Source organism: Harpia harpyja, chromosome 11 (assembly GCF_026419915.1).
Source record: "Harpia harpyja isolate bHarHar1 chromosome 11, bHarHar1 primary haplotype, whole genome shotgun sequence".
NCBI classification, from domain to species: Eukaryota; Metazoa; Chordata; class Aves; order Accipitriformes; family Accipitridae; genus Harpia; species Harpia harpyja.
In genome coordinates this window covers 26,444,208-26,470,812 of record NC_068950.1, presented here as the reverse complement: position 1 = coordinate 26,470,812, position 26,605 = coordinate 26,444,208, and the positions used below count along the sequence as shown (strand labels likewise).

General features: G+C 39.6%; 1 protein-coding gene across 7 annotated transcripts in view; it reads right to left on the bottom strand.

Annotated features, from left to right (window-relative positions):
• Positions 1-26,605, bottom strand: part of ABCA4 (ATP binding cassette subfamily A member 4) — an 86,347-nt gene that overhangs the window by 10,029 nt on the left and 49,713 nt on the right. For 5 of the 7 annotated variants that reach the window (XM_052802168.1, XM_052802166.1, XM_052802165.1 and 2 more), the window contains 21 exons: positions 24,081-24,305; positions 21,277-21,454; positions 19,795-19,926; positions 18,322-18,461; positions 17,382-17,519; positions 16,927-17,114; positions 16,036-16,126; positions 15,227-15,432; positions 14,747-14,795; positions 13,979-14,220; positions 13,415-13,539; positions 12,026-12,124; positions 10,806-10,995; positions 8,558-8,652; positions 7,612-7,644; positions 6,348-6,453; positions 6,154-6,228; positions 5,525-5,694; positions 4,341-4,518; positions 2,781-2,896; positions 929-1,076 (listed from right to left, as the gene is read on the bottom strand). In XM_052802168.1, coding sequence (XP_052658128.1) covers positions 929-1,076; positions 2,781-2,896; positions 4,341-4,518; positions 5,525-5,694; positions 6,154-6,228; positions 6,348-6,453; positions 7,612-7,644; positions 8,558-8,652; positions 10,806-10,995; positions 12,026-12,124; positions 13,415-13,539; positions 13,979-14,220; positions 14,747-14,795; positions 15,227-15,432; positions 16,036-16,126; positions 16,927-17,114; positions 17,382-17,519; positions 18,322-18,461; positions 19,795-19,926; positions 21,277-21,454; positions 24,081-24,305 — 2,924 coding nt within the window. The remainder of the gene's footprint in view (positions 1-928; positions 1,077-2,780; positions 2,897-4,340; positions 4,519-5,524; positions 5,695-6,153; positions 6,229-6,347; positions 6,454-7,611; positions 7,645-8,557; positions 8,653-10,805; positions 10,996-12,025; positions 12,125-13,414; positions 13,540-13,978; positions 14,221-14,746; positions 14,796-15,226; positions 15,433-16,035; positions 16,127-16,926; positions 17,115-17,381; positions 17,520-18,321; positions 18,462-19,794; positions 19,927-21,276; positions 21,455-24,080; positions 24,306-26,605) is intronic. The other 2 variants (XM_052802167.1, XM_052802169.1) reach the window with 2 other exon arrangements.

Genomic DNA, 26,605 nt, shown 5'->3' with positions numbered 1-26,605 from the left:
GAGAAGGGCAATTTTCCCTCTGGAGTTACAGTGTCTACAACAGAGACATATTCTCAAAGGTAACAATACTGTCCTGCTGTCCCACAGACTGAATGGCACTAGATTGAAACGTGTGCTATCAAGAAGCATGGCTGAGAATGCAGGAACACCAGGGACAGAAAGTATTGTAAAGTTGGCCCTTGAAACCATGAACTTAATCAAGGTCTGTTTCTCCTTCCCGGCAAACAACAATGCTTGATCAGCACACGGTGTTTGAAAACGCACTATCAGTAATGATAGCTACTTGGATTGCTGTCAGATGTAGAAAGGGTATCAGTCTCAGTGCCCAGAGTATCAGCAACTGTAGAGGTGGTAGCAGTAGTGCATACAAGCCAATAGTGTTTTATCAGCTGTCTTTGCCTTTCTAAGAACTAATTTTGGCACTCACTGTATTCTGTCTAATTCTTGTACTTTCTGTCACCTTCCTGGTAGTGTTAAATCATTTTTGGGCAATTCTCAAAATGCTACTATAAGCAGAACATCTCCTCTAACGCAATAACTAGCAGGAGTAAGTGTCTTTCCTTACTTAGTAGTGACTGCATGATTTTCTACCATCTTCATCTTCCTGTACAATCCAAGCTGCAGAAGCATGCACTAAGTGCCATGTCCCCTCCTTCCCAATTGTGAAAGTGTACAGAAGTTTGCTCATAGGGATGAAAAACACTCCATGTCATTCCCTGTGTGTGTAGCCCAAGATATCAATTGCCTTGAGTTGCTTCTCTGGGTTATTCTGCCCACCTGTCCCTGCAGTTACTCAACAAGTTCCCCACTCATTTACTGCCAGAAAAAACGGCAAGGTAGAGAAAGACAGTTACTGTTAGAGATGGTTATGCTCGGACACCCTTTGCACAGCTCTTTAAAACCAGGTGACAACAAAAACATTACTTACCGGGTTATTTTCAAATAACTCCAGGATGAATGTAATGGCACTGCTGTTGAGCCCCACAAAGAGGTTAATACAAGACAAGGCAACATAAGCAGTGCTAGGGACACTGAAGAAGGAAGAGGCAGGGTACATCATGGGAATTACTGCCCATCTGCATGCAAAAGATAGAAAAACTATGATAACAGCTTCTCAGTATTCTCATGTCAGTTGCCCTAATGAAAACACAAAGTTGAGCTTTCTTCTCATCCCAAGTATAATGAAATGGTGTAACCAACCAGAGATGCCACTACAGTATTCTTTCCTTGGTTACTAGATAAAAAGTTTTTTCTGCTTAGTCTTTTTTGCTGTTAAAATGCAGGGCAATAGAAACGGCTAAAATTGAGAAAACTTAATGCTAGCAAGGTTATTATCACCGCAGGTATCCTTGCACATCTCACTGGATTGTACACCAGAAGGGAGAGACAAAGAAATGTTAGATAAAGCAAATACAATGTACTGCTTTTCCAGATACTCCTCAGCCTTTGGAACTGTCCAAAGAAATCAGAAACTCTGTAAATTTTTATATTCTTTTCTAACTCCTCTACCATAGTTCTTTTTACTCCTAATTTGGAGCTTCCTGTGCCATGATTTCTGGGACATAGCAAATGCACATTCAGCAGCACAAGAGGAGTATTCCTCTGGAATAAATTTACAATGCTTAGCAACAATCAATCTGACTAGGAAGAATTCAGTAACAACCACCTGAATTGTTTAACAGGAAAATATACACATGGTCAGAAAGAATCATCCTGTTTCCTATTGTGACTGCAGCTGGACACAAGGGCTAATGTAAGATTCTATGAATTTACCTTTCTTTCTGTTTTTTTATTTTGAGTTGCAAACTATGAAATTATCATTGAAGTGACTGCCACATGATCATATTTTTTCAGAAAATTTCATGTTGGTAGATACTTTAAAATATGCAAAGACATTTTAAATGTCCATCTACCCAGCCATGAATTACCGCATTTAAAAAAAAAATACAGAGCCACAGACAACTTATTAAAGATACCACTATTGCACTTTAAAAATATATAATAAAAAATTAAAACAAATGAACATTCTGATAGCATTTTTTAACACTGGATATTTTACAGAAATTAACTGATGATAATACTTTGCATTTTCTCAGGATTTTCATTCAAAGAACACAAAAACTTCAGAAAATTAAAGGTAGTCTGCCCAGAAAAGAACTGTTCCCTCTTAGGCTTAATTTGTGATATACATAGCAGGATGTGAAAAGCTTCATTTCACTCTTTAACTCGAGAAATAGATCTGGTCAATCATTTTGCCTAGACTACATCAGCTGCAGGGCTATCAGGATTTTATAGATAAAAATATATGATCACTAGTTAAATGAAAGTGACTTTCAGTCAGCCTTATAAAATGCTATTTTGCCAACACAAATGCTCATTTGAAGTTAAAAAAAGTGTTGAAGACTCAGTGCTCTTTGCCCTTGGGTTAAATGCTGAAAGATATTTTAGTATTGGCGGTCAATGTGGCAAATGAACAACCACTAAATTCCTACACAATATACATATCAGAAAGCAGCAAAGCAAACAAATATATTTTCCTGTAAGGATCACATTTAATGCTTAAAAATGTAAGGCAGTGACAAAAAAAATCTCTTTTATGGCATGTGGCCAGAGTGTGTAAATATCCTGGAGCGGGGACAGAATCCAGTTCTAACCTGTATTGTACCCACTCGGTTTTATTCTTTAAAGCTGGATTTCACTAAGTACTGAGCTCAATAACATGAAATCATTTCCATGTGAAATACAGGGCCCCACATGCAGGAATAACCTTGAACACTCACCCATACAGAAGCAGCAAGGCAACAAGCACAGGGAGATTAGTTGGAGAAGTGTATGCTTTCTTGTTGAATCCAGCGAATATAACCACAACCATTCCAGCACTCAGTGCATAATTCACCTGCCACATCACAGGGTGAAGATCAGTGTGTAAGACCCGAGAAGGTCTGCAAACATATCCAGATCCTACACATTATTCCAAAAGGATTTTGTATTGAGGAACACAAGAATTTATGAGCTAGACTACTCACACTCAAGCTTTTGGATCAGTGGGTCCCTGGCAGCACTCGACATTTTTCTGAGACATCTTTTATCAGACTGTTCATCAAAAATACAACATATATTGTTGTGTCTTAGATTATGGTTTGGGAGCCAATTATTTCATGGTCCTGCTGGCAGGCTGCCCACAGAAAGAGGCTGGGTATATGCAAGAGAAGTGCAGTTTCTGGTGATGCAAAGGCTGTGTAGGAGGGAAAAAGCTAGTTGTTTGAGCCACATTCCTGGGAGGAGGCTAAAGTGAGTATGCTTGGCCACTGCTCTTCTCAATTTTTCTGTTCAGTATTAGTAGTGCTAGTCTACTGCAATGCACAGAGCTCCCCATGCAGAATGGAAGGTGGCATTTCACAGAACTGCTAACACCAATTAATACCTTTGCATCATGCTGTCAAGGGCCATGGCCAAGCAGAACTCCTGTCAAGGAAGCTGCTGGGAGGCTGCTGTGACCAGCAGGGGACAGTAACTCAGAGACCTGTTTCTTTCCCCTCATTTCCTAAATTAATTCTTTGCTTTACTTTCTCCTCAAAGAGCACCTTCCAAAGCCTGAAGAGTTTTGAGCTTTTCAATTATTTCAATTTTTTTTCTTTTTAATTTTTTCAATTCCGTGTTCACGCTTTTCTTATTGCATAAGCTGTTGGCTGCTCTCTTTGTTGAGAAGGCATGGCTGGAAAACAAGCCTCCTGCTGTGTCTCAACCAGGCAAAGAATTTGCTCCTTTGTGACAAAGTGGCCTGAGGAGTAATGGGAGGGTAGCTGAGCTGTGTCTAAGCAAGCCTGGGCCTGTGGTCTAAATCCTTTTGGAATAACACAGTGAACATGACTCAGTGACCTAAACAAATACATCTATGTCATTTTAGACACCCTAGAGTATTTCGTCTGGCCTCCAGCTACTGTTCCAGCAGCCTGTGAATCTCCCCCACTTAGATTTCTTGAATATCTTGAAACATGTTATGGTTTTTCTATAGGGCAGGAGTGACTAGCATCAGGCAACTGGGCTTTCCCCTGCTGTGGTAAGTTTTACTTTATTATACATTCAGTTGTAAGGACTAGAAACCCTAAAATAACAACAATTTCAGCTTAATTAGTTGAATAATGAGTTGTGCACCTGACTTAATTTCTACACAATGCGATTACGAGATCAGACCCTTAGCATGCTCTCTGAGAAACACCTGAAGAAGTGAATGCTTTGCAATGCTCAGAATCACCTTCACTCGATTCACTGATTAGTCCCCAGTTCATGCAAACCCAGGAATAATTGCAGGCTATGAAATCAGACCAGCAGTTACTCACTATGTCCCACATGAAGTTAGTTAGCCAGTAGATCGCAGGGCTCACACCACTGACAAACTGTAGATGCTTGGCTTTTGTTACACGTTCTTGAATCAGGTATAAAACAAAACTGGCTGGTATAAAGGACATGGCAAAAATCACACAGATGGCAACAACAGCATCCACTGAAGTGGTCAGCCTAAAACAGCACAAGAATGGACTGTGAGCAAGAGAATGGATGCAACACAACACTATATTAGCGTTTGGGGAATCTGGAGGGAATTTTAAGATCTAGAAGTAGCAAAGTTATTTTTTAAGTAGAAGACTTTTCCAATTTCAAAATGTGCTAGTGTATTTTCCCAAATTGTGTTGGGGACTGTAGCTTACAAATATGGATGATGGTGGCACCATTCCCTGATTTTTTACTTGCCTTCATTCTCTGGAACAGTTCAACTCCTATATATAAATATTTCAGTTTGACAGCCTTTCCTGTATGGTGTGTCTCAAACAGGACATTAAGGCACAATAGCTGAAGTGCTCTGGGAGCTGGGAAAAGAAGGACTCAGAGAGGCAAGTTGCAGACAGTGAGATGATATACAGATCTTGCCTCCGTGCTTAGGCAGAGTTTTCAGTTTCACTGAATTCTGAACTTAATAGGAGACATGAGTGGAGAGACATGAGCAGGATGTCATGTCTTCTTAGTGGTGTCTTTTTCAAGAAATTATGGCTTTTAGATTCTGGAATACACCAACCCTACTACATGCTATTGAAAATCTACCTGTGTGCTGTCCTTGGCACCAAGATGGAGGTTGCCGACTACTGCCTACCTGTAGTCACTTAAGGATAATTTCTGATTCTTTTTTTGGTTATGATCTCTGTGTTATTTTACAAGTAGATCTACTGGCTTTGGAGCATGAACAAAGACTTCAGAATCTTTGTGCTTGGGAATCAACAAAAACATGTAATCATGTATAACCAATAGTCATAGCTCCTACACGGGATGGGAATGAACTCTTATAGGAATATAATGAGACAGAAAAGAACAGATTGTATATCTAATTCTTGATTAGAATAAAACTTCAGGGAAAGCCCTCTGCATTCTGCCAATTGAACTATTTTGCCTCAGAGTGTGAGTACGCTGGAGGTGGTAAAGCTGCCAGGAGAAGGAAGGATAAAAGCCAGCAGCAGAGCACAGGCAGACTTACACAGTGACTTCAGAGAGTTGCTCCTTAGTGAGGTTCAGAGGATGGTTTACAGCAGTGATCCCATATTCCTCAGGGTCTTGGCCAGTCCGCAGGTTAGCTCTAAGGATTGCATTATTGGCTACATTAAGGAAACTAACCATAGCATGCCAGCCTTTATTGTTAAACCACACCTAAAAGAGTCAGAAAGCACAGATTCATTTAAGAAGCCTTCATTAATAACCCTGAGCTGCAGGAGAAAACTTGGCTGCCTTTGATCTACTTTGGTGGACTTTGTCAGCAGGGAAGAATCCAGAACCAGGAATTCATAGCTCCTAGGCACAGTCCAGCAGGAGGAGCTCACACACTATGCTTTTAAAAGGGTTGGACAACCACTGTCGAGGGATTTTATAGAAGCACATTTTAAAATTTAGCAGAATGTGTCCTACTCAGAAGTATTTAGGACAGCAAGAACATGGTTAAAAAAATCTCACATTAGAAATAACTTTGCATTAACCCTGTATCCCATGTTACTTATAATAAGTATAGTATTTCAGCTGCTCTTGCATCTGAGAATGCCACTAGCATATTCTCACAATCTGAAGCCTACGTCAAGAAAGACTGTGAGTTAGCAGACTACTTTCAGCAAATACCTTAATATTATCTTCAGTTTCCATGTATTTAAGGAAATTAGAAATTTCTTTAGCAGCAGCCAGTGAAGTTTTTCCCTAAAATAAAAAAGAGAAGGATAAAGATCAGTTGTTTGGGTGAAATCCAGTGCTGCAGGTTTTCAGCTTTGTAACAATTCTTAAGTAAGGGGACAAAAAAAAAAAAAATTCTTGCTTACTCCTGTCACATTCATCATTCGGCCAAGATCACTTAAAAAATTGACAACTTGATCTCCAGAAACATGAAGGACTGGGAGCCTTCCTCCTATAGAAATTCCTCCATATCTAACAAAGAGAACAGAATCATTAGTCACTTGTACCACAGACCCAAAACTCTATACATTGATGGAAATACTAAAAATCCACTTAATATAAGTTTGATTTCTATACATCACATAATTCATGTATAACAATCTCTTTCTAACAGGTTGTATTAGGTCTTTATAGGGCTTACAAATAATAGAAGTTCTAACAGTTTCTGAGGGCTTCATGCCAGGATCCCAAGAAAATTATTATTTAGATACAAGACTTGGAGAAAACAGTTCTTTCTACAGTGCAAAATCTTTAAATCAAGATAATTGAGATATAACTGTTTGAACAGCATGGAGGACTGAGGACAGCATGGACCTCAGTTAAAATTTCAGTTGCCCTGAGAGAAGCAGGTATTCAGCAATGCTGGTGCCAGCCAATACTCCATAATGATAAATACTATTGCATGAGATGAACCAAAGTCAAATCCTATAGAAAGTAATGTTTGCACATGAACAAGCAGATATTCCGTGAAGGAAGCCAGTCATCTGGCTGCCACCTTTGAAGTGAATTCCTACTGCTGCTGAAAAACTAAGTAAGTATGTTCTTCAGGCTAATCAGTCATCTTTTTAAGCTTAGTATCTGCAGTGTAGACATTATACTGGGGTTAGCTGATGCCACTACATAAGCACGGAGCACTAGTGGAATCTGTTTTGTAACTACTATGCATATTCAGACCAGGGATGAGGTGTCATGGTTGTTACTTCTGTATTTGATAGGCTGGCATCTAGGTTTCATCTTACCCAGGTCCTTTTTTTGGAGGGTTTATATTTTTCTGCTGCACTTTGAAAGAGTGTCATCAGAGCACTATTGCAATGTAGTGCAGTATTGTATTGTAACTTTCCATCACCCAGATCCCATTAGTCTGACTCTTGTAGATAATAAAACTGTGATAGTTCCATTGTGTGCCTCTGGCCTTCATCCTTGTGGGGGTAGTCCAAACAAATATAACCCCTTGTCTTTATAAAACCCTTGCTGACCCCCAACTTGTTTCCCACTGAAGCCATCTCTTTGTTCTATACTATCTGCCACAATTCCCCTTGCCCATTCAGAGAAACATTGCGAGGCTCCGTGGATAAACAGAAATTCATTGTTCCTTTATTTACCACCATAATCTGTGAACTGGTTTCTTACCTTTGTTCATTGACCCAGTATTTGCTCTTCAAGCTGAAACAGACAAAAAGAATCCTGTCTCTTAATGCACTGAACCAAAGTCGATGGTATTGTCAGGCTTAAATGGAAATGAAAGGTGAATTCCTATTACTTTGAGTTGTGGGGTTGTCAGGACGTTTGGTATTCCCTGCAGTGGGTTTTTTGTTTTTTGTTTTGTTTTGTTTTCTGACATGATTCATCTCCAGCTCATACAGAGATAAGCAAGATTTCTAAAGTGACGCATACTGGCTCTATCCTAAATCCATAATGAATTGATTTTAAAAGATGTATCTAAAGCAATTATGACGTGCTAAGAGGAATTAGTCAAAGCCAGCCAGCACATAGTTAATATAATGGGAATTCAAAGAACTCTGCTGGGAATTGAAAAGGTAGCAAGACCTGAATCAAAAATAATAGGCCATGGACACTGCATAGCTAATTATCACGCACAACGCTCAGGCAAGCTGAGGAGCTATCAGTAGGATAGATGTATATGTGTAACATTGTCCTTTGGCTCTTTAGCACTTCTGGGAAGCAAGTGATAATTAAGTCAGGCAGATGGTCATGCTGGTGTGGCTACAGTTCTTCAGGGACACAAACTAGTATCTCTGTAAGGCAGTTCATCATGCTGTGCAGAGGCACCAGTTTTCTCACCATTGACACAGTTACCATTAACATGGTATTCCATCAACATTGAAACTTAGCTCTGCCCATAAAGGAGTACCCAATTATAAAAATAGGTATACTTAAAACAATTTAACTCCCCTGAAATGAGCATCTCCTAATTCTTACATCAGGAATATGGACATGATGCTCAAGTCTGCACAATACTGTGGCAAATCAGGTGCTATGTTATTATTAAATGAGAATTTCATGGCCAGGTACAAAATACCGCATGTGAAAAAACAAAAGAGAGATTCAAACCTACCTCCCTTTTATCAAAGTGGGATATGTTTTCACCAGAAAATCTGAAATATTTCTGTGGGTCAGATCTTGAAGAATTTCTGTGCTGTGCTGCACTCTCTGGAAAGAAAAGAAAACCTAATCAATCACAGTAAACTTTACAGTCTCTAAAGCTATTAAGTAAGTGTCAGGAAAATGGCAAAAGTAGCTTTGGTTCAGAAGAATTGCTCAGGATCATATTATCACTGAAATGAGAGTGGGTCATTCACTTTCTAGCCCAAATATCCTTACTTTACTAAGATTTCAGAAGAAATTATGAAATCACAGAAGTTTGCAATGCATGACACAAAACAGTTGCACTTCACTTTGAAACTTGGCCCAAGTTATTTGCAACAAAGGCCAGGGATGCTCAAGGCTTTTTCTTCACTGTGAAAGAAAGAAGCTTTTCAAATAAATTGAGGTCCCAATGAAGATTAGGTAGTTTTCTGTGATTTAGCAAGTTGAAATAAAAATTAATATGAAAACTTCACCTTCACTAGCACGTTAGATACTTTGAATGAAAATTACTCTCTTTTTTTGTAATGAAAATGATGCCACATGACGCCTTTGTGAGTCTTTTGCAAATATAGGGTCGCTGTGAAATGCGAGGCTTCAAACTTGCTGAGTTTATCCCAAGGTAGAATATACTTTAAAAGGTTCCTGGGCAGTTTTAGAGGGCAAAGCTTGCAACCTGAAACGACCTAGTAATGACCTAGAAAGTAAGTCTAATGAACTTTCCAGAAGTTCCTACATTTGTCCACAGAGAGGCAGTACCGGATGACACAGAAGATATATGACAGATGTCTAGCTGATTCTAGACAATACACAGGAAGACTGGTAGCATCCTCCTCATAGTCCCTTCATTAAATGAGCTGTCTATGCTCAGACATACCTCACAATTATTTACACACTGTTGCTTCCCTGGAGACTTTCTTCCTGACAAGTTATATAAAATTATCATATCCTGCAAAATTATCAGGATAATATTATAATAAACACATTTTCCTTAGAGGACTAGAATCCCCACAAACAAACAAAAAAATTAATTTTGCATCCTACTTGGATTTGAAGTTTTAGACTAAATTTCCCTCTCAAATACAATAGCATGCAATTAGCAGAATTCAACTTTGGCTATCCATTGGACAAGGATTACCTGGAAATCAGAAATAACTTGGGATGCTGTGAATAAGGTCAGAATATAACCTCTTTATTAATTTTTTTTTTCTTCATAAACAGGAATTCTACAGATATTTAAAACAACTTTGTTTTGTTGTTTTGTGAATAGTGATAGAGAAACCAAAGCAAGCTGAATCAGTATTTTTGAGAGATTGTGTCACGGATTTGGATTCAGAAATTTATTAAGCTTGTGACATTACTGTTAAAACTAGAATTATTTTAGTCATTTGGCTAATGTGTGCAGCCTGGCAAACAAGAATATTAAAGTTGAATGGTGTGCATGGTGAGACATTAAATAGTGAGCTATTACTCTTAAGAGTGGCTGCAATTCTGTTTTCTTTAACTTGTTAGAAAAACATTTAGTAAATGTAAACACTAACAGGCTATAATTTTCCTTTGCTCTTCAAAAGAGCAAGCACATTTTATAAAGGGCACTACTAAGATTATTCATTGATAGGAACAGGTGGGAATGTAGTTTATCTCTTCTCCATACAGCATCAATGGTTATTAAATTATTCATCTTCATGCACATGCATACAAACATTTGTTTTGCTAGCTTAGAACTTTCTTTCTAGAAATGGAACCAAAAGATATGTAAAAAAATAATTATTTGGGGTTGACTCAATATTAATTTTTCCATTTTTAATGAGATGACCCCACCCCATGTTTTTCAAAATCATTACTTTTTTTGTTCCTTCCTTTCTTCTTTCTCCCTCTTTCCCTTCCCTTCTTTAAGGAAAGGCAATCTTCTAAACAGAATTGTTCTCTGAGGCAAAAAAAAATTAAGACTTTTTAAAAAATTATTTGATAAATTGTTAAAATTTTTGTGATTTTTTTCTATATGAAAAGTTTGCAATTTGGATGAAAATAGTAATGAAATTTCATTTAAATGTGCAAGATTTCCCAATACTTCTGAAACTGAATTCCAAGTTCCAGCAATTCTTGCTCCCTTAAAAATGTACTCAAGTCCTTCCATGTATGTTGCCATGGCAAGGTACTTACACACTAATCCCCTTTCCAGCACTGCACTACAAAGATTTATGGCACAAGGACACAACCTGTGGTGGCGGGAGGCCTCCTGCACCTGCAGGGCATTCTGGCAGCATAGTGAGTTTCTTGTGAGTGCTGCACTTGCAGGAAGGTGAAGGATTCTCAGGGCTCCACTTTTGGCTCAGCAGGAGGCTGCTTAGGTTAGGATGAACAGCAGGTATGTTCCAGGCAGTTGGCATATTATTGCATGGGTAGTTCCTGTGTAGAGGAACAGACTCTTTAAGCTGTGCAGAGATACAGTTCATGAGAGCTTACAAATCCACAAAATCACAACACTCTCAGCAGACATTCTCCTCTCAGCCCTTGTGGCATGAGTTACAAATAAGAACAACATTTTAGAGTACTCAGTAAACATGAATAAATATAATCTCTCCCCACATCTCTGCCAAGTTTACTGTCTTCAGCTTGCAGATAGGACACTGAAGGAACAAGGGGACTGTGTTTGACTCAGTAGTAGACATGAAATCTGCAGCGGACACATATCTTTGTGAAGAAACTATCCCTTTCCTTGCTCACGCAGAATCTTTTATCTATTTTTTTTTGATGTTTCCTCTTTATCCCTGCTGTACCAGGCAGAGGAGAGGAAGGGGAAGAAAGAGGAGAGGACAGCCAGAAAAATCAAGCTGCTGGATATCATGAGTGGAAGACAGGCAGGAGAAAAGGAACAAATGGCTATGCATAGCATGCCAGTGACAAATGCCCCCAAAGCAGGACTCACAGGCAGGGTAAGTGGGTAGGACAACAAATGTTAGAGTAAGAGCTCTACTAACATTGTCCTCACTTCAGAGTGAGAATAGCTTCAAATCATAGAGACTGTCCTATTGCTACTTCACAATCTAAGCAACTGCTGAAGCTATTGCTTCCAAACACACTAGTGGCAACAGGAGGAACCTGAGGGGACACACACGTGGAAAATGTCAGGGAAGCTGTGAAGATTTGGGTCTGAGCCCACTGGCCTACTGACATAAATTTCAAGGTTGCTTAATTCTCAATACAAGGCTACATGACCTGGTTTCCAGCTAGTCACACTGAGCCCTGTGAATCATTCCTAATCCAGTGGCATTGGTTATCTTGCTGTTTGTTACTTTTGACCTGAATTATTGCCAACAATATATCTGAAGCATTGGCTCTAATGAAAAGTCAAGCCAATTCATTCTTGTTTCACTACAAGTTCCACTAGTAATTCCCTGCTAGAATCTCGTTCAAGAGAGATTAGCTAGCTACTTACGGAAGAAGCTGATTCTTCATGCAGCGATTTCCAAATCCTGGTTTATTCAAGAAAGCATCAGTGAGGGAGACCATTTGCTCACTGCCAGGACGTTCATTGCTAAGGGAATAAGAAAGGACTTTATAAAATTTTTTTCAAATTGTTGTACTGGAATACACATGGCAACTGGTGAAGGACAGCCATATGGTAGAACCAACTGCCCCCCTCCAAATGCTGATAATGCAATTATTTTATTTATTTATGCAAAACCCCAGAACCTTCCAAGATAGTTAACAGGCTAAAGCAATGGTCCTTTTCTCCTGATATTAAAGGATGACTTCTGACATAGTCCTATAGCAATATTCTCCAAAAAGGCTTGAATCCACATTTCTACCCTCTCCGCCCTGTCACACTCAGTAATAAGATGACAAACATATTCCGCATTTTCATTTGCTGAGGCCAAAGAGACAATGCTGCTAACAGTGAAGCGTCTGCAACTAACAACCTAATAACATTAGACTACAGAATATTGCTAGTGCCAAGTGTTATACAAGTATGAATATCAAACTGCTCCAACACACTACCATATGGAAATTAAATTAAAGATTCATGTGAATTTTCAGTATGAAACTCAAATAAAACGCTTCAGAATTATTGCCTTCAGTTTTGTTCCTTTCTGCTAGTTGTGATCTAGTGTAGGACTTAAACACTGTTTATAAATTTCCTCTGCATTGCATGTGTTTTGAACGGGTGCAAGTTCAGCTTTGGAATATGTGGAAGTGAAGGCGAAGCAAGTATTCAGGAGAGCAGAGAGGAATTGTGCAGTGATCTGGAAAGAACAGAACTGAAGCTTCTATGAACAATGAAAGGAGACAAAGTGCTAGTGGACAAAAAAAATTCAGACCCAGCCAAAGGATACTGTGTGGGGAGAAACTGCTAAACAGCAGCATTAATAAAACCTAAGAGTCTCTGCTTTTATCTTGTTTCCATAACTTTGCCCAAATACTGTACTAACTATAAATAAATCTACCACAGGTCAGCAGGTAGGCTTGAATCACGTTGTTCTCTAAGATTATGAATACAGGAGTAGTTCAATGGCATATCAGAAACGGTCAAATTTCTTACTGTCCTGGATCTCCTGTTAGGCAGGACGTAACTTTGTAAGTGTTACGCCCATGAATTCAGGAAGGAAAGTACCAAAGATAGCAAGATATTTGAAGGACTATTGGTTATTTTCCACTTGCATCAATTTCATGCTATTTTAAATCTGCCAGTTCCACTGGAGTGAATCCTTTTTTATACCACATAGAGTGAGAAACGCCCAGTAAGACAGGGCCCCATGATCCTAAATGCTAGGAAGGAAAGGTTGTATATATGACAGATGTACTTTTACTCAGTGATTCCTTTTACCTGAAGAAAGTAAACTGTTGTCCATAGATCCAAGGGTGTAAGGTTAAGGCAGGATATTGTCCAAACGGAGGAATAATGACTGTAAGTATTAAAGACAGCAACACAAAACTAGCAGGGAGAACAATCTGCAGGGAACATGAAAACATCACACTAGGTTATTAGACATAATATATTAGAGTGACACTGTACACACCTCATAATATATATAAACAAAGGAGGGACAGCAGGAGCACACAGATCAGATCTAGTTTAGCTCCTGAACACCAACAATTTAATTTTGAATGCTTTCAGTTAAGATTCTGGTTGTCACAGAAATGTATTAGGTTAAAAATAAAATGCTGTGCTAGGAGTGATTGAATAATGAACTTGGACTCTAGGCAGAAAGAAATAGAATACGAGGCAGAAGAGTTGGAATCATAATTAGAACAGTTAGGGACCATTACATTACATTACATTGTTACCCATTTGCAACACCTCTGTTGATTTGTATAGAGACATTGCTGGGAAAGACAGCGTTGAGAATGTTGTGGGAAAGAGTCAAGAACAGCAAAAGTCAGGCAATACCTGGGCTAGGAAGTCCTTGTGGCTGCGGGAGGCATGGTGGAACCGTTTGATGAGCAGTGCTTTGATCTGCTGATGTACAAGCTGAAAACCTGTATACTGTCGGGACCCTTTGCCTTCATTTTGATCTCCTGCTACGCCTACTGGCATTCGAGAAGTGTCATTAGTTTTCAGTGCAGTTTGTTCAGCTGGTTTGTTCTCAGTAAAAGTTTTGCCAAGAGTAGAACCATTTTCTTGAGTGTCTCCTATGTTAAGATGAAAAGGGGCAGAGAAGACACTTTATCCTCCATATATGAGGGTAGCATAAACATTTTAATGAGCTCCGGATTTTACCAACTGTATATATCACATCACCAGATTGCTTTAATTACAACTGTTGCACTGTGGCTAGATCTAGTGGCATCATATAGGTTAACACTCCTCTTACTCAGCAGGATGAACAAGTTAATTATGTATGTAGTTTATGAACTAATGGTCAGCAAAGTACTTTTTATAAAACTACTAAAACCATTGACATCTGGGGGCTTGACACTCTACTTTTATTTACATAGTTAAGAACCTCATCCAATCTAAATAAAAGTCTTTCTGCTGACTTCATCTTGTTTCTCAGATATCATGTCAGGCCCCCCAAACAGGTATTTGCTGACCAAATTTATTTGGGCAAGAACACCATACAAAGACTGAAAGTTCTGAGGCTCCTCTTTACTTGGCATTCACAATACAGAACAGTCCCAAGAAAAGTTTATCAAATACTGATTCATAGATCCATACCTGCTTTTTGCATTCCAGGGTCAGCTTCTGCTGTGACCTTTAAGAAAACCTGCCATAGACAAATACATCTCCTGGTTAGGAATAGAACAAGTACAATAACCTGACCTCTGGAACACTATACAACATCCTTTAACATAACAGAAAAAAATTTAGATACATTTTCAGTACTCCTGCTTACTACACAATCAGAGGTCTCTTATGAAGTATCTAAAAAAATAAAGAAACGAATAAACTAAGATACAAAGAAAGACAGATTTCAGGCTAATAAGTCATGTTCCACAAGGCTAACATGAAGTAAGGCTTGGATCCTTTCTCTACACCCATCCCAAAGACTTTCTGAGTATGCCACAGCATACGTGACTAGGTTTTGAAGGGGATATTAAGAATTAGTAAGATTACATGTTTAAGAACAGGAACTGTCTCAGAAAACATTTTGGGGACTGATGATAAAATCAGCAGGTATTTTAATCTGTCTGTTACCTCTTCAAGCGGTGTGTCTGAAACTCCAAAACTGCTGAGTCCCAGGTCATCCAATGTTTCCTCCAGTTCTCTGAAGAGACTGGCATAAGATCGCTGTTTAAAGTGTTTATTGGGCAAAAGGTAAATGAGTTCCTGACCGATGCTTTCAATTAATTTTGCTTCTGGGATATGATGATGAATTACTTCTGCTAGCTCATTCAGATCTCCTGTGAAAAGTCAAAACAGTGTTCAAAGAATGAATATTTAACCATGCTAAGCATGATTCAAAAGCTGTTGTTTGCACTATACAAAGGGGACTGCTCTATTACATAACTCACAAATATCTCAGTTAATTCTGTAATAGACTGGGCTATGTTGCTAATTATGCTCTGGAACTATGTAGCAGGAAACTATTTCAGGTCTGTTAATAATGCACAACAAAATCTTCAGGAATATCTACTTAATTTCTTTTCTTAATGTAGAAAAGCCAAAATTACTTTTTCTGAGAAAGCCAGCTTCCTTTGCTCTAAATATGCTTCAGTTTTCATTAACAAATTACACACTTTGGTGCAGAGCAGTTCAAAACTCAGTCTATACTTCTAAAGCACACAAACTTCCAGTTCAACATCTGTACCTGAGACCACATATACATAAAAAAGGACCAATGGTAAGCCAAACCACAAAGAAACCTTATCAAATTCATGTTACAATACACGTTAGACACAAGTACTGGAGAAGTGGGCCTCAGCAGCATTGATCTGTAAAATGAGATTACAGCATAACAGGAGACATAGCTATGTGCTGGAATGCTGAATCACCCCACTTCTTACCATCCAGTTCCTGCTCTGGAGCTCCTTCTTTGTCACTGCGTGCACAGCTGGAGCAGGAGCAGGAGCACTGAGATCCGCAGCTACAAAGCGACTAGCATGGACAAGCAACAGATACAAAGATGAAAGTGCTTCAGTTGCATGCAAAACAGGATGTAGGAGTTGTCAGCCTTTGAACAGCTTGAGTCAGTGAAAACTACGTCATAACTAGAGCATCTTGAACATATTATACTGAAAGTCAGCTGAGGACTGGATTAAGCAATGCAAAAAACATAAATCCACCTGCACAAAGCATATCTGTCAGTTCTACATTGCATGCAAAATACCTGGGAAATGAGATCAGCAGTTGCCATGAGTATACAGATCATGTTGCTACTAAGACTGGAAGCACTACTAACAGCAGAAACAATCCAGATCCTTACTTTTCAAGCTGTGCAATGCTGGTTTAGCTGTGGGTAAATGTAAACTCTTCTGGTGTCTGTGCTAGTTACTAGACTACACCATGTTTACAACTAGTGTACTGCAAAAGCAAGCATCAGAAAGACCTGTATATGGACAAAGGTAACTTGATTGGTAAAAGTTTAGACAACTGATGAGAATGAACTATAGACCACTGAGGGCTTCATATTCACCTATTATTTTCACCTGTCTGGCTGACTATATATATATATATATATATATACACACACCCCCAGAGAAGATTTTTCAGAGAGACTCATGTATCCATATAATTTCATGAGGTGTCATCAAATTTTCTCATTACTTTCTTCATTTTGAAATCAGTTTTGTACACAGCCTCAAGCAGCACTTAACTGCTTTCTACCTTGGTGAAGTGCATGAATACGTGTAAGTATTTTTCAGATCACATGTGCAGGGAGGGAACTACATACTTACTGTAGCCCTTCCAATTCTGGTGTTTTTCATCTTGCGAACAAGAGTGAGATAGAAACCAGACCCAAAACAGTTCTTTAGGAATACAGGAGAGCCTGAGCAGAAGAGTTTCCCTTGGGATATGATGGCTACTCTGTCTCCAAGGATGTCTGCCTCATCCATGTGATGGGTTGAGAGGATGATGGTTCTGCCTAGAAGGAAAAAGGAGGAAAGTTCAAGGCATGGACTCTCTGGAACTCAAAACTGTGGTTAGTTTTTTGGCGATTAATGCAGGGTTTTCTCTGCACCAGAGCCAGGTCCCAGGTTTGCCACATCCATAGGTGTCTGTTCAAAGAATCTTGTTTGCTTGTATTCATATCCCACTACTCATGACAGTTTACACAGCAGGCACATGCTGCATCTATAACAGGTTTTAAAACAAAACAAAACAAAACAATTTCTACTCTCAAACCTGTTACCTGAGCGATACTTCAGCAGAAGATCCCAGATAGACCGCCTGGAATATGGATCAACTCCAGAAGTGGGCTCATCCAAGACTACCACTTTTGCTTCACCCACAAAAGCGATGGCAACAGACAGTTTCCTTTGCATTCCACCTACCAGAGGACAGACACATCCAGGAATCTGAGATAAGTTACGTAAGTGGCAGGGATGTAATTAACACTGCTTTTCAGTGTGAGGACAAACTGATACATGTGAAACAAAACCCATCCTCGCACAAATATTTCTGCAAAGTTAAATCAATAGTCACATTTTTCTTCTGAAGTTCAGAACAGCTTTTTCAAACCTGTGTTATTTTTTTAAATATATTTTTTGATCTATGCATTGCATTTTCTGCTTCTTGCCAGAAGCAAAAGCAGGAAGATAGATTTTTATGTTCTCAGGTGAAACTAGCCAACTTTTATAGTTGCAATCAGGACAAACTAGTATAAGAACACCTGACTGTTTATTCAAATGAGCTGTTGAATCTGAAAGTGAAATGTGTTCAAATGCACCATGTGGATTTGTACCTTTAGAATGAAAGAAATTACTCCTACCAAATAATACAGTATTATAGAGTACTGATCCAAACAGCGGAGCAGCATGATAGTATAATATTTGAAATAATAGAACATTTTTTTTTCTTACATTGATTTATTTTTTTTATATGCTCATTTAAAAATAACAGCTTTAAGTATATTTGAATTTGTTGTATATTTATAAGAAACAGAAGCTTTAGGGACAGGTTATGCCAGCTTTACTATTTGTACAGTCCCATTTACTCTTTGGAGAGTAAAGACTTCCCCAGTGCACAGTGATGTGTCAGAATATGGCCTCAAACATGTAATTCAAACAATAATTGCCTGAAGACAAAGAAAAGGCAGCAGAAAAAGCGTCTTAGAACAATACTGTAGGCACCTGACAAATTCTGAGCCTCTTCATTCCTTTTATGGGTGAGGCCCATGTCTTCTAGCATTGTTTCCAGCTCTTGCTCAGCTTCATCCCTGGATCTCCCTTTCAGTTGAGAGTAAAACAAGATGTGCTCTGCTACAGTAAGGCTGTGAAATCAGACAGAAAGACACCAAGGCAATTTAAATGAATAAGCAGATTTTTTCCCAAGCAGCAATAAATTCACTCTAGCTTTATCTTGCTAAAGGAAGAGAGGCTGATTTACCCTAAATCTGGATCACAGATCTTCTTTGGGATCAACACACTTCACTCAGATGTCATAGGCTCTTTCTCTGCCTTTTCAAAGCAGAACCTGCGACTAAAGGAACAGGTATAGCAGGCATCAAGCTATCCACTTACGGGAATAAAATGGGAGCTAATGTGAGTAGCTGCATTATGGAAGACAGTCTGCTGTTGAGATGAACACAGGCTGCTGGCAGTGAAGCTGGAAATCACTTGCAAAGGTAGTAAATGGTCGGGTGGTAGTGCAGAATGGGTGCAAAAATACCCTGCTACTGCACTGTCCGCTCAGATTTTTTTGCTTTAGGAGGCCTAAATTATAGTGCATGAATCCCCAGGCTGAACTCCTGCAAACCCACACTGCAACAGAAAACACCAACACCAAGAATACTGTCATTTTCCTTGGAAACTTCTTTGTTCCCACCTAAATGATGCAGGAGATTTCTACTGGAGAAGGGCAACACCTACCCCATCTGACTGTTAAGAGCTGGATATGTGCTTCTAAGACATATTTACTGCCAGCACAGTAAGAGAAAGAGACAACACAGACTTTGGGGATGTGTCAAGCATGCAGAGTGGGACTCTGTCCTAGTTTCAGCTGGGATAGAGTTAATTGTCTTCCTAGTAGCTGGTACAGTGCTGTGTTTTGAGTTCAGTATGCAAAGAACGTTGATAACACTGATGTTTTCAGTTGTTGCTAAGTAGTGTTTAGTCTAAAGTCAAGGATTTTTCAGCTTCTCATCTCCAGCCAGCAAGAAAGCTGGAGGGGCACAAGAAGTTGGCACAGGACAGAGCCAGGGCACCTGACCCAAAGTGGCCAATGGGGTATTCCATACCATGTGATGTCCCATCTAGTATATAAACTGGGGGGAGTGGGGGCGGGGGATCACCGCTCAGGGACTAGCTGGGTGTTGATCGGCAGGTGGCGAGCAATTGCACTGCGCATCATTTGTACATTCCAATCCTTTTATTATTACTGTTGTCATTTTATTAGTGTTATCATTATCATTATTAGTTTCTTCTCTTTTGTTCTACTAAACCGTTCTTATCTCAACCCACGAGTTTTACTTCTTTTCCTGATTTTCTCCCCCATCCCACTGGGTGGGGAGGGAGTGAGTGAGCGGCTGCGTGGTGCTTAGTTGCTGGCTGGGGTTAAACCACGACAGACCCTTATTCTTAAAGCTAGTATAGAATGATACTTACTGATTGAATAAGATGTTGTACTGAGGGCACATGCCTAATCTGTGCCGTATGGAGTCCATGTGAGTCTGAATATCCAGGCCGCCAATCAGCACAGTTCCAGAGGTAGGTGGGAAGAGGCCTGTCAGTATCGACCTGGGAAAATAAAATGAGGAAATTCCCACTCTCCTATCTTTCTGCCTGATTAGAAAGATGCATTGCATGATTCCACTAGATGGAGCATGATGACTTCTTAGTATGGGCCTCGATGAAACAGTTCCAGTAAAAAGCACACATATAAATACTCTTGCCCTGCTACAGTGAGAATCTTGTGGATCTGCTAATATAATTTTTGATACACCTGTCTGTATGGTTCTGGCCTGTATTAAAAAACTGTTTTAGTCAGCTACACTGTTTCAGAGTAGTTTGTTCAGCACATTACATCACCCCTATGTACAAATGGGTCTAAAATGAAGCTCGCTGTGACCAAGATAGAGAATAATGGTTTGAGGTCTCCAGTCGCACTGACTCATGCCCTACACCTTTATTTTCTGTAAAATGGAAGGGGGCTGAATGTTATTTTGCAAATAAGTGGAACCTGTTACTAGATTTGGATGAATAATAGATTTTTCAGTTCTGAAAACTTAAAAGCAATAGAAATTTTTGTTTTTATCAGGAGAATAGAAAAACAAATTTACAAAACATTTCAGCATATTAGAATGCTTTTATTTTGGGTCAAACATATTTCTTGTGGAACAATTAAAAAATTAAAAGGCAATTTAAAGTGCATTTGAAATAAGTGTCTTTTTTTATTTAAAAAAGCTTAAAAATCTGGGAAAAATCATGATGAAACACTTCAGTTCTTTCAACATTTGGTGAAAGTCTTTGTCACAGACTCATGAAATGTTTTGTTCACCAATTAACCCTACTTTGCCAAATAAAGTTCTGTATAAAGAAAATTAAACATACCTGAAGTCCAGCTTCCTGAGACATTAGGGTTCTAGGACTAGAGGAACATTTTAATCTGGACATGGATCTTGCATATATGTAACCATTTTGTCTAAAGAGGGCCTATATTTTATACTCCTTTGCACACAGACCAAAAAACGTCACTGACTTAAAGCCAGTTAGAGAAACCAAGAACATGTGGAGTGGGGTGGCTTTCAAATCTTCAGATCTTTCAGCCAGAAGATCCTTCTCCCTCATTACCTATCAGGAGTTTGGCCATGGGAAATGAATTCTGGGGAAAAGAATTGCTTCCTTCTCTCTAGACTTTCACTTGTTTTTGTCATGCATTGCCTCCCTCCCAGGGCTTTAGCTAATCCAGGATATCTTCTCTTTGCCTAGGGGCAGCATTTCCCTGTCTGGAAAAAGCTTGATGTTGTGCGTCAATCTAGCTGCAGGGGTGGCAGAGAGACAAGGGAAGATTCAAGAGAGAAGACTGCTCCTCAGGGCAGAGCAACAGAGGACTGCCCTGGATTTGTTTTTTCTGAAATACAGACTTACATGGTCGTTGTCTTTCCTGCTCCATTGTGACCGAGGAAGGCTGTGATCTGGCCCTCATAAAAAGTAATATTCATCCCATCTATTGCTGGCTTGGGCCTGTTCGCAAAAATCTTCACCAGGTTCTGAATGCATACTCCTGGAATCAATCCTGTTGGCTCAGGCTCAAAGAAGGTATTTACTTGAAAGACAAGAAATCAAGAATGAAAAAAGAATAAAAGCACATGTTTTAATCCCAGTTCCAATGATGACACATGAATAAGTGCAGAAGCAACAGCACATACCCAGTAAAATACGGCATCATGTGCCAGAGCCAGATTCTCCAGTCACACCAGTACCAAAGTGAGGCAAGATTTCTAACTGCAGTGCAATTTATTTAGATTCATCCATGTATCAATCACAGGAGAAGCAGAGCCCCGAATCATAATGGTCTGTGGAGAGGTAACTCATTGGATCAGGCGAAGCCGAACATGCTTTCTGTTTTCATTGTGTAGCAGGAAGATTATTTGGGATTGTTGACTGTAGATACTTAGATAGGCTGAGAGATTACATTAAACAAGCAGCAGGTTGCCTTTCTAGCCAGGCTGAAATCTGCCATTCAAATCATCTGCCCAGCTGTGCATTCTTTTACCATGATACTTTAAAAAAAACATTTTGCCTTTAATCCTGGTAGGTGAAATTTACCCCCTTGCTGAGGCCAGCTCAAGACTTAGGCAGTACCTAACACGAGCACTACATGGGATGGCTTTCTCTCAGGATTAAAAATGTATTATTGTAAATGGCACCATCAGGATGTTTTATTGCATCAGCTTCTAGACAAAACATACTTTGAAGTAAATTAAGCCCTTGGGCAATGTGAATTATGGGAGTTGAGAAATTTAAACTAAAGACCCTGTCCACTTTTGTTTACACAGAATGCTTAAGGCTTTGTAGGGAGGCTTGTTTTGCAATTGCAGTTTACTTAAATTGTTCAGTACCCAGCAGGCCTGTGTGGGGAGCAGCCAATGCCATCTGGGTAAAACCAGCCACACCTCCATCAGTGGCTTGTATGACTATCATTATAAACAATGCTCAGGAAAAAGTCCCAAATATGTTGTAGATGAGAGAGCTGTGTATACTACAGAGCAGCTGAAATAATTCATCTAGAATGGGTAGCATTATTTTAAATAAAATTATGTTTATGACAAACTTTTCATTTGCTTTGTGAACAAATCTAGGTTTCCTTTTACCCTACTGGGCCAAATACAAACATCCCTGTATTTACAAAAGTTCACATGGAGTCTGGCTAGATAGTTACACATATATTGGCAATTGAGGTACCATCCTTGGTTTAACATGTATCATGAGCTCAATTCATATTTGCCTGTAAGACTCACTGACAAGTTCTGAGGCAAATTCTTTGATGATCTCCCCCAGTATCTGCTTTGTATCACCTGAAGGACACTGGTGGAGGGTTGAGCTCCCTTTTTTTGTGATTCATATTTCTCCATTCTGATCCTATTCCCTCAGTGCAATTTTGGACCTTTTAGGTCTTTCTTCAGAGGTGGCAGCATTTGTGGGGGATGTGGATGGGGCTTTGGTGAAAGCTCTGCTTAAAACATATCAAGCAATTAGGACAGATTTATAGTGTGTCTGCCCTGCTCTGCTAACCTGTGCTAGCATAGGACTGCACTAGAGTTAAGCCGTTAGAGCTACTCTCCGTTTCCCATCCCATTACTCTTACACGAAGCACTAGCTCTTACATGAAGCCACTTTGGAAACTGTGTCCTTGAACCATACCAGATCTGCTCCTGGCTTCTCCACATGTCTCCCAGTTCCTGGGTGGCTAGCTGAAAGGGAAGGCAGGCTTTTTTGTGCAGTGACAGGCAAAGCCCTTCCTCTGTGGCCATAGAGCAACTGGAACCTGGGAGCTGACAAATACAGCACCACAAAGATAAGGCAGTACTAGGAGAAGATTGGCTGAAATAACCTTTGCCCTCTGCCTCTCTTTTTTTCTTTTGAAGTCCTGTCCTGTTTCCATTCACCCTGAATGCATATTTTCAGTGCCTACGTGAGGAGCTCTGATGACCCCACTTTAATCTCTAGCTTTTCAAGAGAGTCAGAGTAGGCTGAGAGCTGTCTGTAGTAGTTACTTCTGCTACAGAATCCACATGCACTCCTCTGAGCATCACATACAGAAAACTCCTCTGGCTCCCTACAAAAGATGACATTGGGACTTGAAAACAAGGCAGGTCATTCAGGAATTCTTAGGTGGTGGCTAATGTCAGCATCAGAAAAGGCTGCAGACACACACAGAGAGCACTTCAGATAAATCCCTTTGAAACCAGCCTTTTCCTACAGATGCAAGACACACTAAAGATAGGCAAAAAAAAAAAAGTGGGGGGAGGGGGACTAAGAGGGAAGAACGTTTCTCTCAGCATTAAGATTTTTACTGAAGTCGTGGCTCTGTTTAATTCTACAAAGTCAATGTATATGTCTCTAAGGCTTCCCTCAGCATGAACACTAACTTGCCATAGAAACAGCCTGCATTTGCATGATAAAAAATAAGTTACAGAGCTCTTCTGAAAGGCAGCTCTCTTATGCATGGTGGCTAAAATAGTCTGAGGGATTGTGAATGTAGAAGAATCAGTAAGAGGGTAGCTGGGAGAGTCAGTGCCTCCCCTGAGCTTAGCTCTGGCAGTCGCATGCTATCCTCTGCAGCCTACTGGGCTCTTGTAGTTTGACTCCAGTCACTCCTACATCTAGTTTGTTATGAAGTACAATGAGTACAGTATCTCAGAAGTACTCAGGTTGCTGTCTCTCCTTACTATTAATTTCATCTTTGTCCTGGACATCTGTCTTAGGCTTCCCCTGCTCGCCGGGTTCTTTTTCTCGTTTGTGTTTACATTGTTTGTTTTTACCATCCTTCTCCCTCTGATTGTCACTCTTGTCTTCTGGCTTTTCAGGTTCTTCAGACTTCTTTGTTCTGCTTTCATTTTTTTCCCCTTCCACGGCCTTCTGATCCACACAGCCTTCTGACTCCAGACTTTTTTCTATATAAACCAAATGTAACCAACATTTAATTAACCAAAATTTAATTTCCTCTTATCTCTAGAGGTGCTTTGAGGAAAAGGATGTAGTCCAAAGCCCTGAGCTCTCCAAGAGCATTAATTATCAGGTTAGGAACACAGCACTCAAAGCCATGTAGCTTAAAATCTGCTTCACAGGGTCAGGAACAGATATTTAAGGAAGATGACTGACAATTTTGCAATTATAGACTCAGAGTAGAAGACCCTGACTAATATTAGGTACATGCTTTATATTTTGTCCATGCAGCTGTAGACCAAATTCTCCACCACATGGACAGAAAGGCCATAGAAACATTTCCCAGACTTACAGAGAATGAGAGGAAGAAAAACAAAATGAAAAGGTTAAATGAAAAGCAAACTGCTAAACTGCTACTTAGATTAAGAGACTAGGTCCAGGCCAGAATGCATGAGTTGGTGTTAACTTTTGTACAATAATTTCTGGCTTTCCAGTTTGGTCTTAGACCTTGCTGCCATGAAGGAAAACAGTCACATAAAACCACTAATGGGGACAGGCTTGAAGCAGGAAGAACAGTGATGTAAGAAGAGGGAGCCCCTGCAGGAACTGTTTACATAACACAAATTCAAGCCTAGAGTGCAACTAGCAAAACTGTAATTTATCAGATGGTCTAGGACCTAATTTTGTTGTGAAATTCCACTGTAACTTTCTGCTATAAGAAATTTTGGCCCATAGAACTGTATAAAATTACCTGGTGCACAAATAGCAACATAAACAAGTTCACCATGTCACCTAAAATGGCAAAGTGGAAGATACAAAAGTGCACTGATAGAAATAAATTTTAAAAATACCAAGATAATTTACCAGTTTAGCTTTATTTTCAGCTGTGCATTTACATTATCTGATATTTTCTTATCCAGTTTTCTTCCCAATACATTAACCAGTTATGATAAATTAGGAAAATGCTTAATATTACCCTTGAAGGAAAGATAAGAGTTGAGAAAAGTTCTACAGTTGTTCAAGTAAGCTGAGGCACTGAAGAGTCTTAGTTCTTCAACTAGGTACGAATCACATGCCTCCTACAAAGGAATTAATCAGAGATGACCTTTCCAACTGTCCCTGCTTGAGAAAACCAAAGGCAATGTTTTGTAGAAGAAAGGATGAAATAAGCATCAGCACACTCAGGCTAGCTGACATAATAATGAAATAATTTAGATCAGAAGGGATTTCCAAAGATCTCCAGTTCAATCCTCAAAAAAATAGGGCCAATTCAGATTACAGTGACTATCTCCAAAAAATGAAGTTTTCACAACCTTTTTGAGCAACCTGTTCCAGTGTTCTAACTACCTTCAAAATAAATAATTTTTTTCTTATATTAAATCAGAATTCCTGTTTTCCAGCCTACATCCATTGCTTCTCATGCTTCCACTAGGCACATCTGAGAAGTCTAGCTCTATCTTAGCTTTCTCTCTTAAGGCTGAGCAGATCCAGCTCTCTCAGCATCTCCCGTATGTTATATGCTCCAGCTCCTAATCAACTTGGTAGCTCTTTACTGAGCTCCCTCCGGTAACTCTATGTCTTCCTTTCAATGAGGATCCCCAAACCGGACAATACGGTGCACCACATGTAGCCTCACAAGTGCTGACTAGAAGGGAAGAATAACTTCCCCTGAACTGATGGTTATTCTCTTGGCTAATAAAGTCCAGGATGCATCTGGTCTTCATAGCTACACAGGCACACTTGATGGCTCATGTTCAACATGTTATCAGCCAGACCTTTTCTACACAGCTGCCTGCCAGCCAGGTGGTGGCCAGTCTGTATTGTCCTGTGGAGTTATTCCACCCCAGACACAGTATTATGCATTTACTTTTGTTGAACTCCATGAGGTTCCTATAAAGCCAATTCTCCAGAGAGTTGAGGTCCCTCTGAAGAGTTGCCCTGCACTCCACTGTTGCCTCCAATTTGGTACCTTCCACAAAGTTGCTCGTGGTGCCCTCTATCCCATCACTCAGGCTGTTAATAAAGTCCTTAAACAGTATTAAGTCCAGTGTCAGACCCCTGCCACTAATAACTGGTCTCCAGTTATGCTTTGTACTGCTGATCACAATCCTTTGGGCCCAACGGTTCAGTCAATTTTCTACCGACTTTAGTGTTTACTCAAGCAGCCTGTATCTCATCAATTTGGCTATCAGAATACTACGTGAATCCACCCTGAATCCTTTGCTAAAGTCAAGTTAAATGGCATCCACTGCTTTCCCTTTGTCCATTGATCCAGTCATCACAGAAGAAAATCAGACTGGTTAGGCAA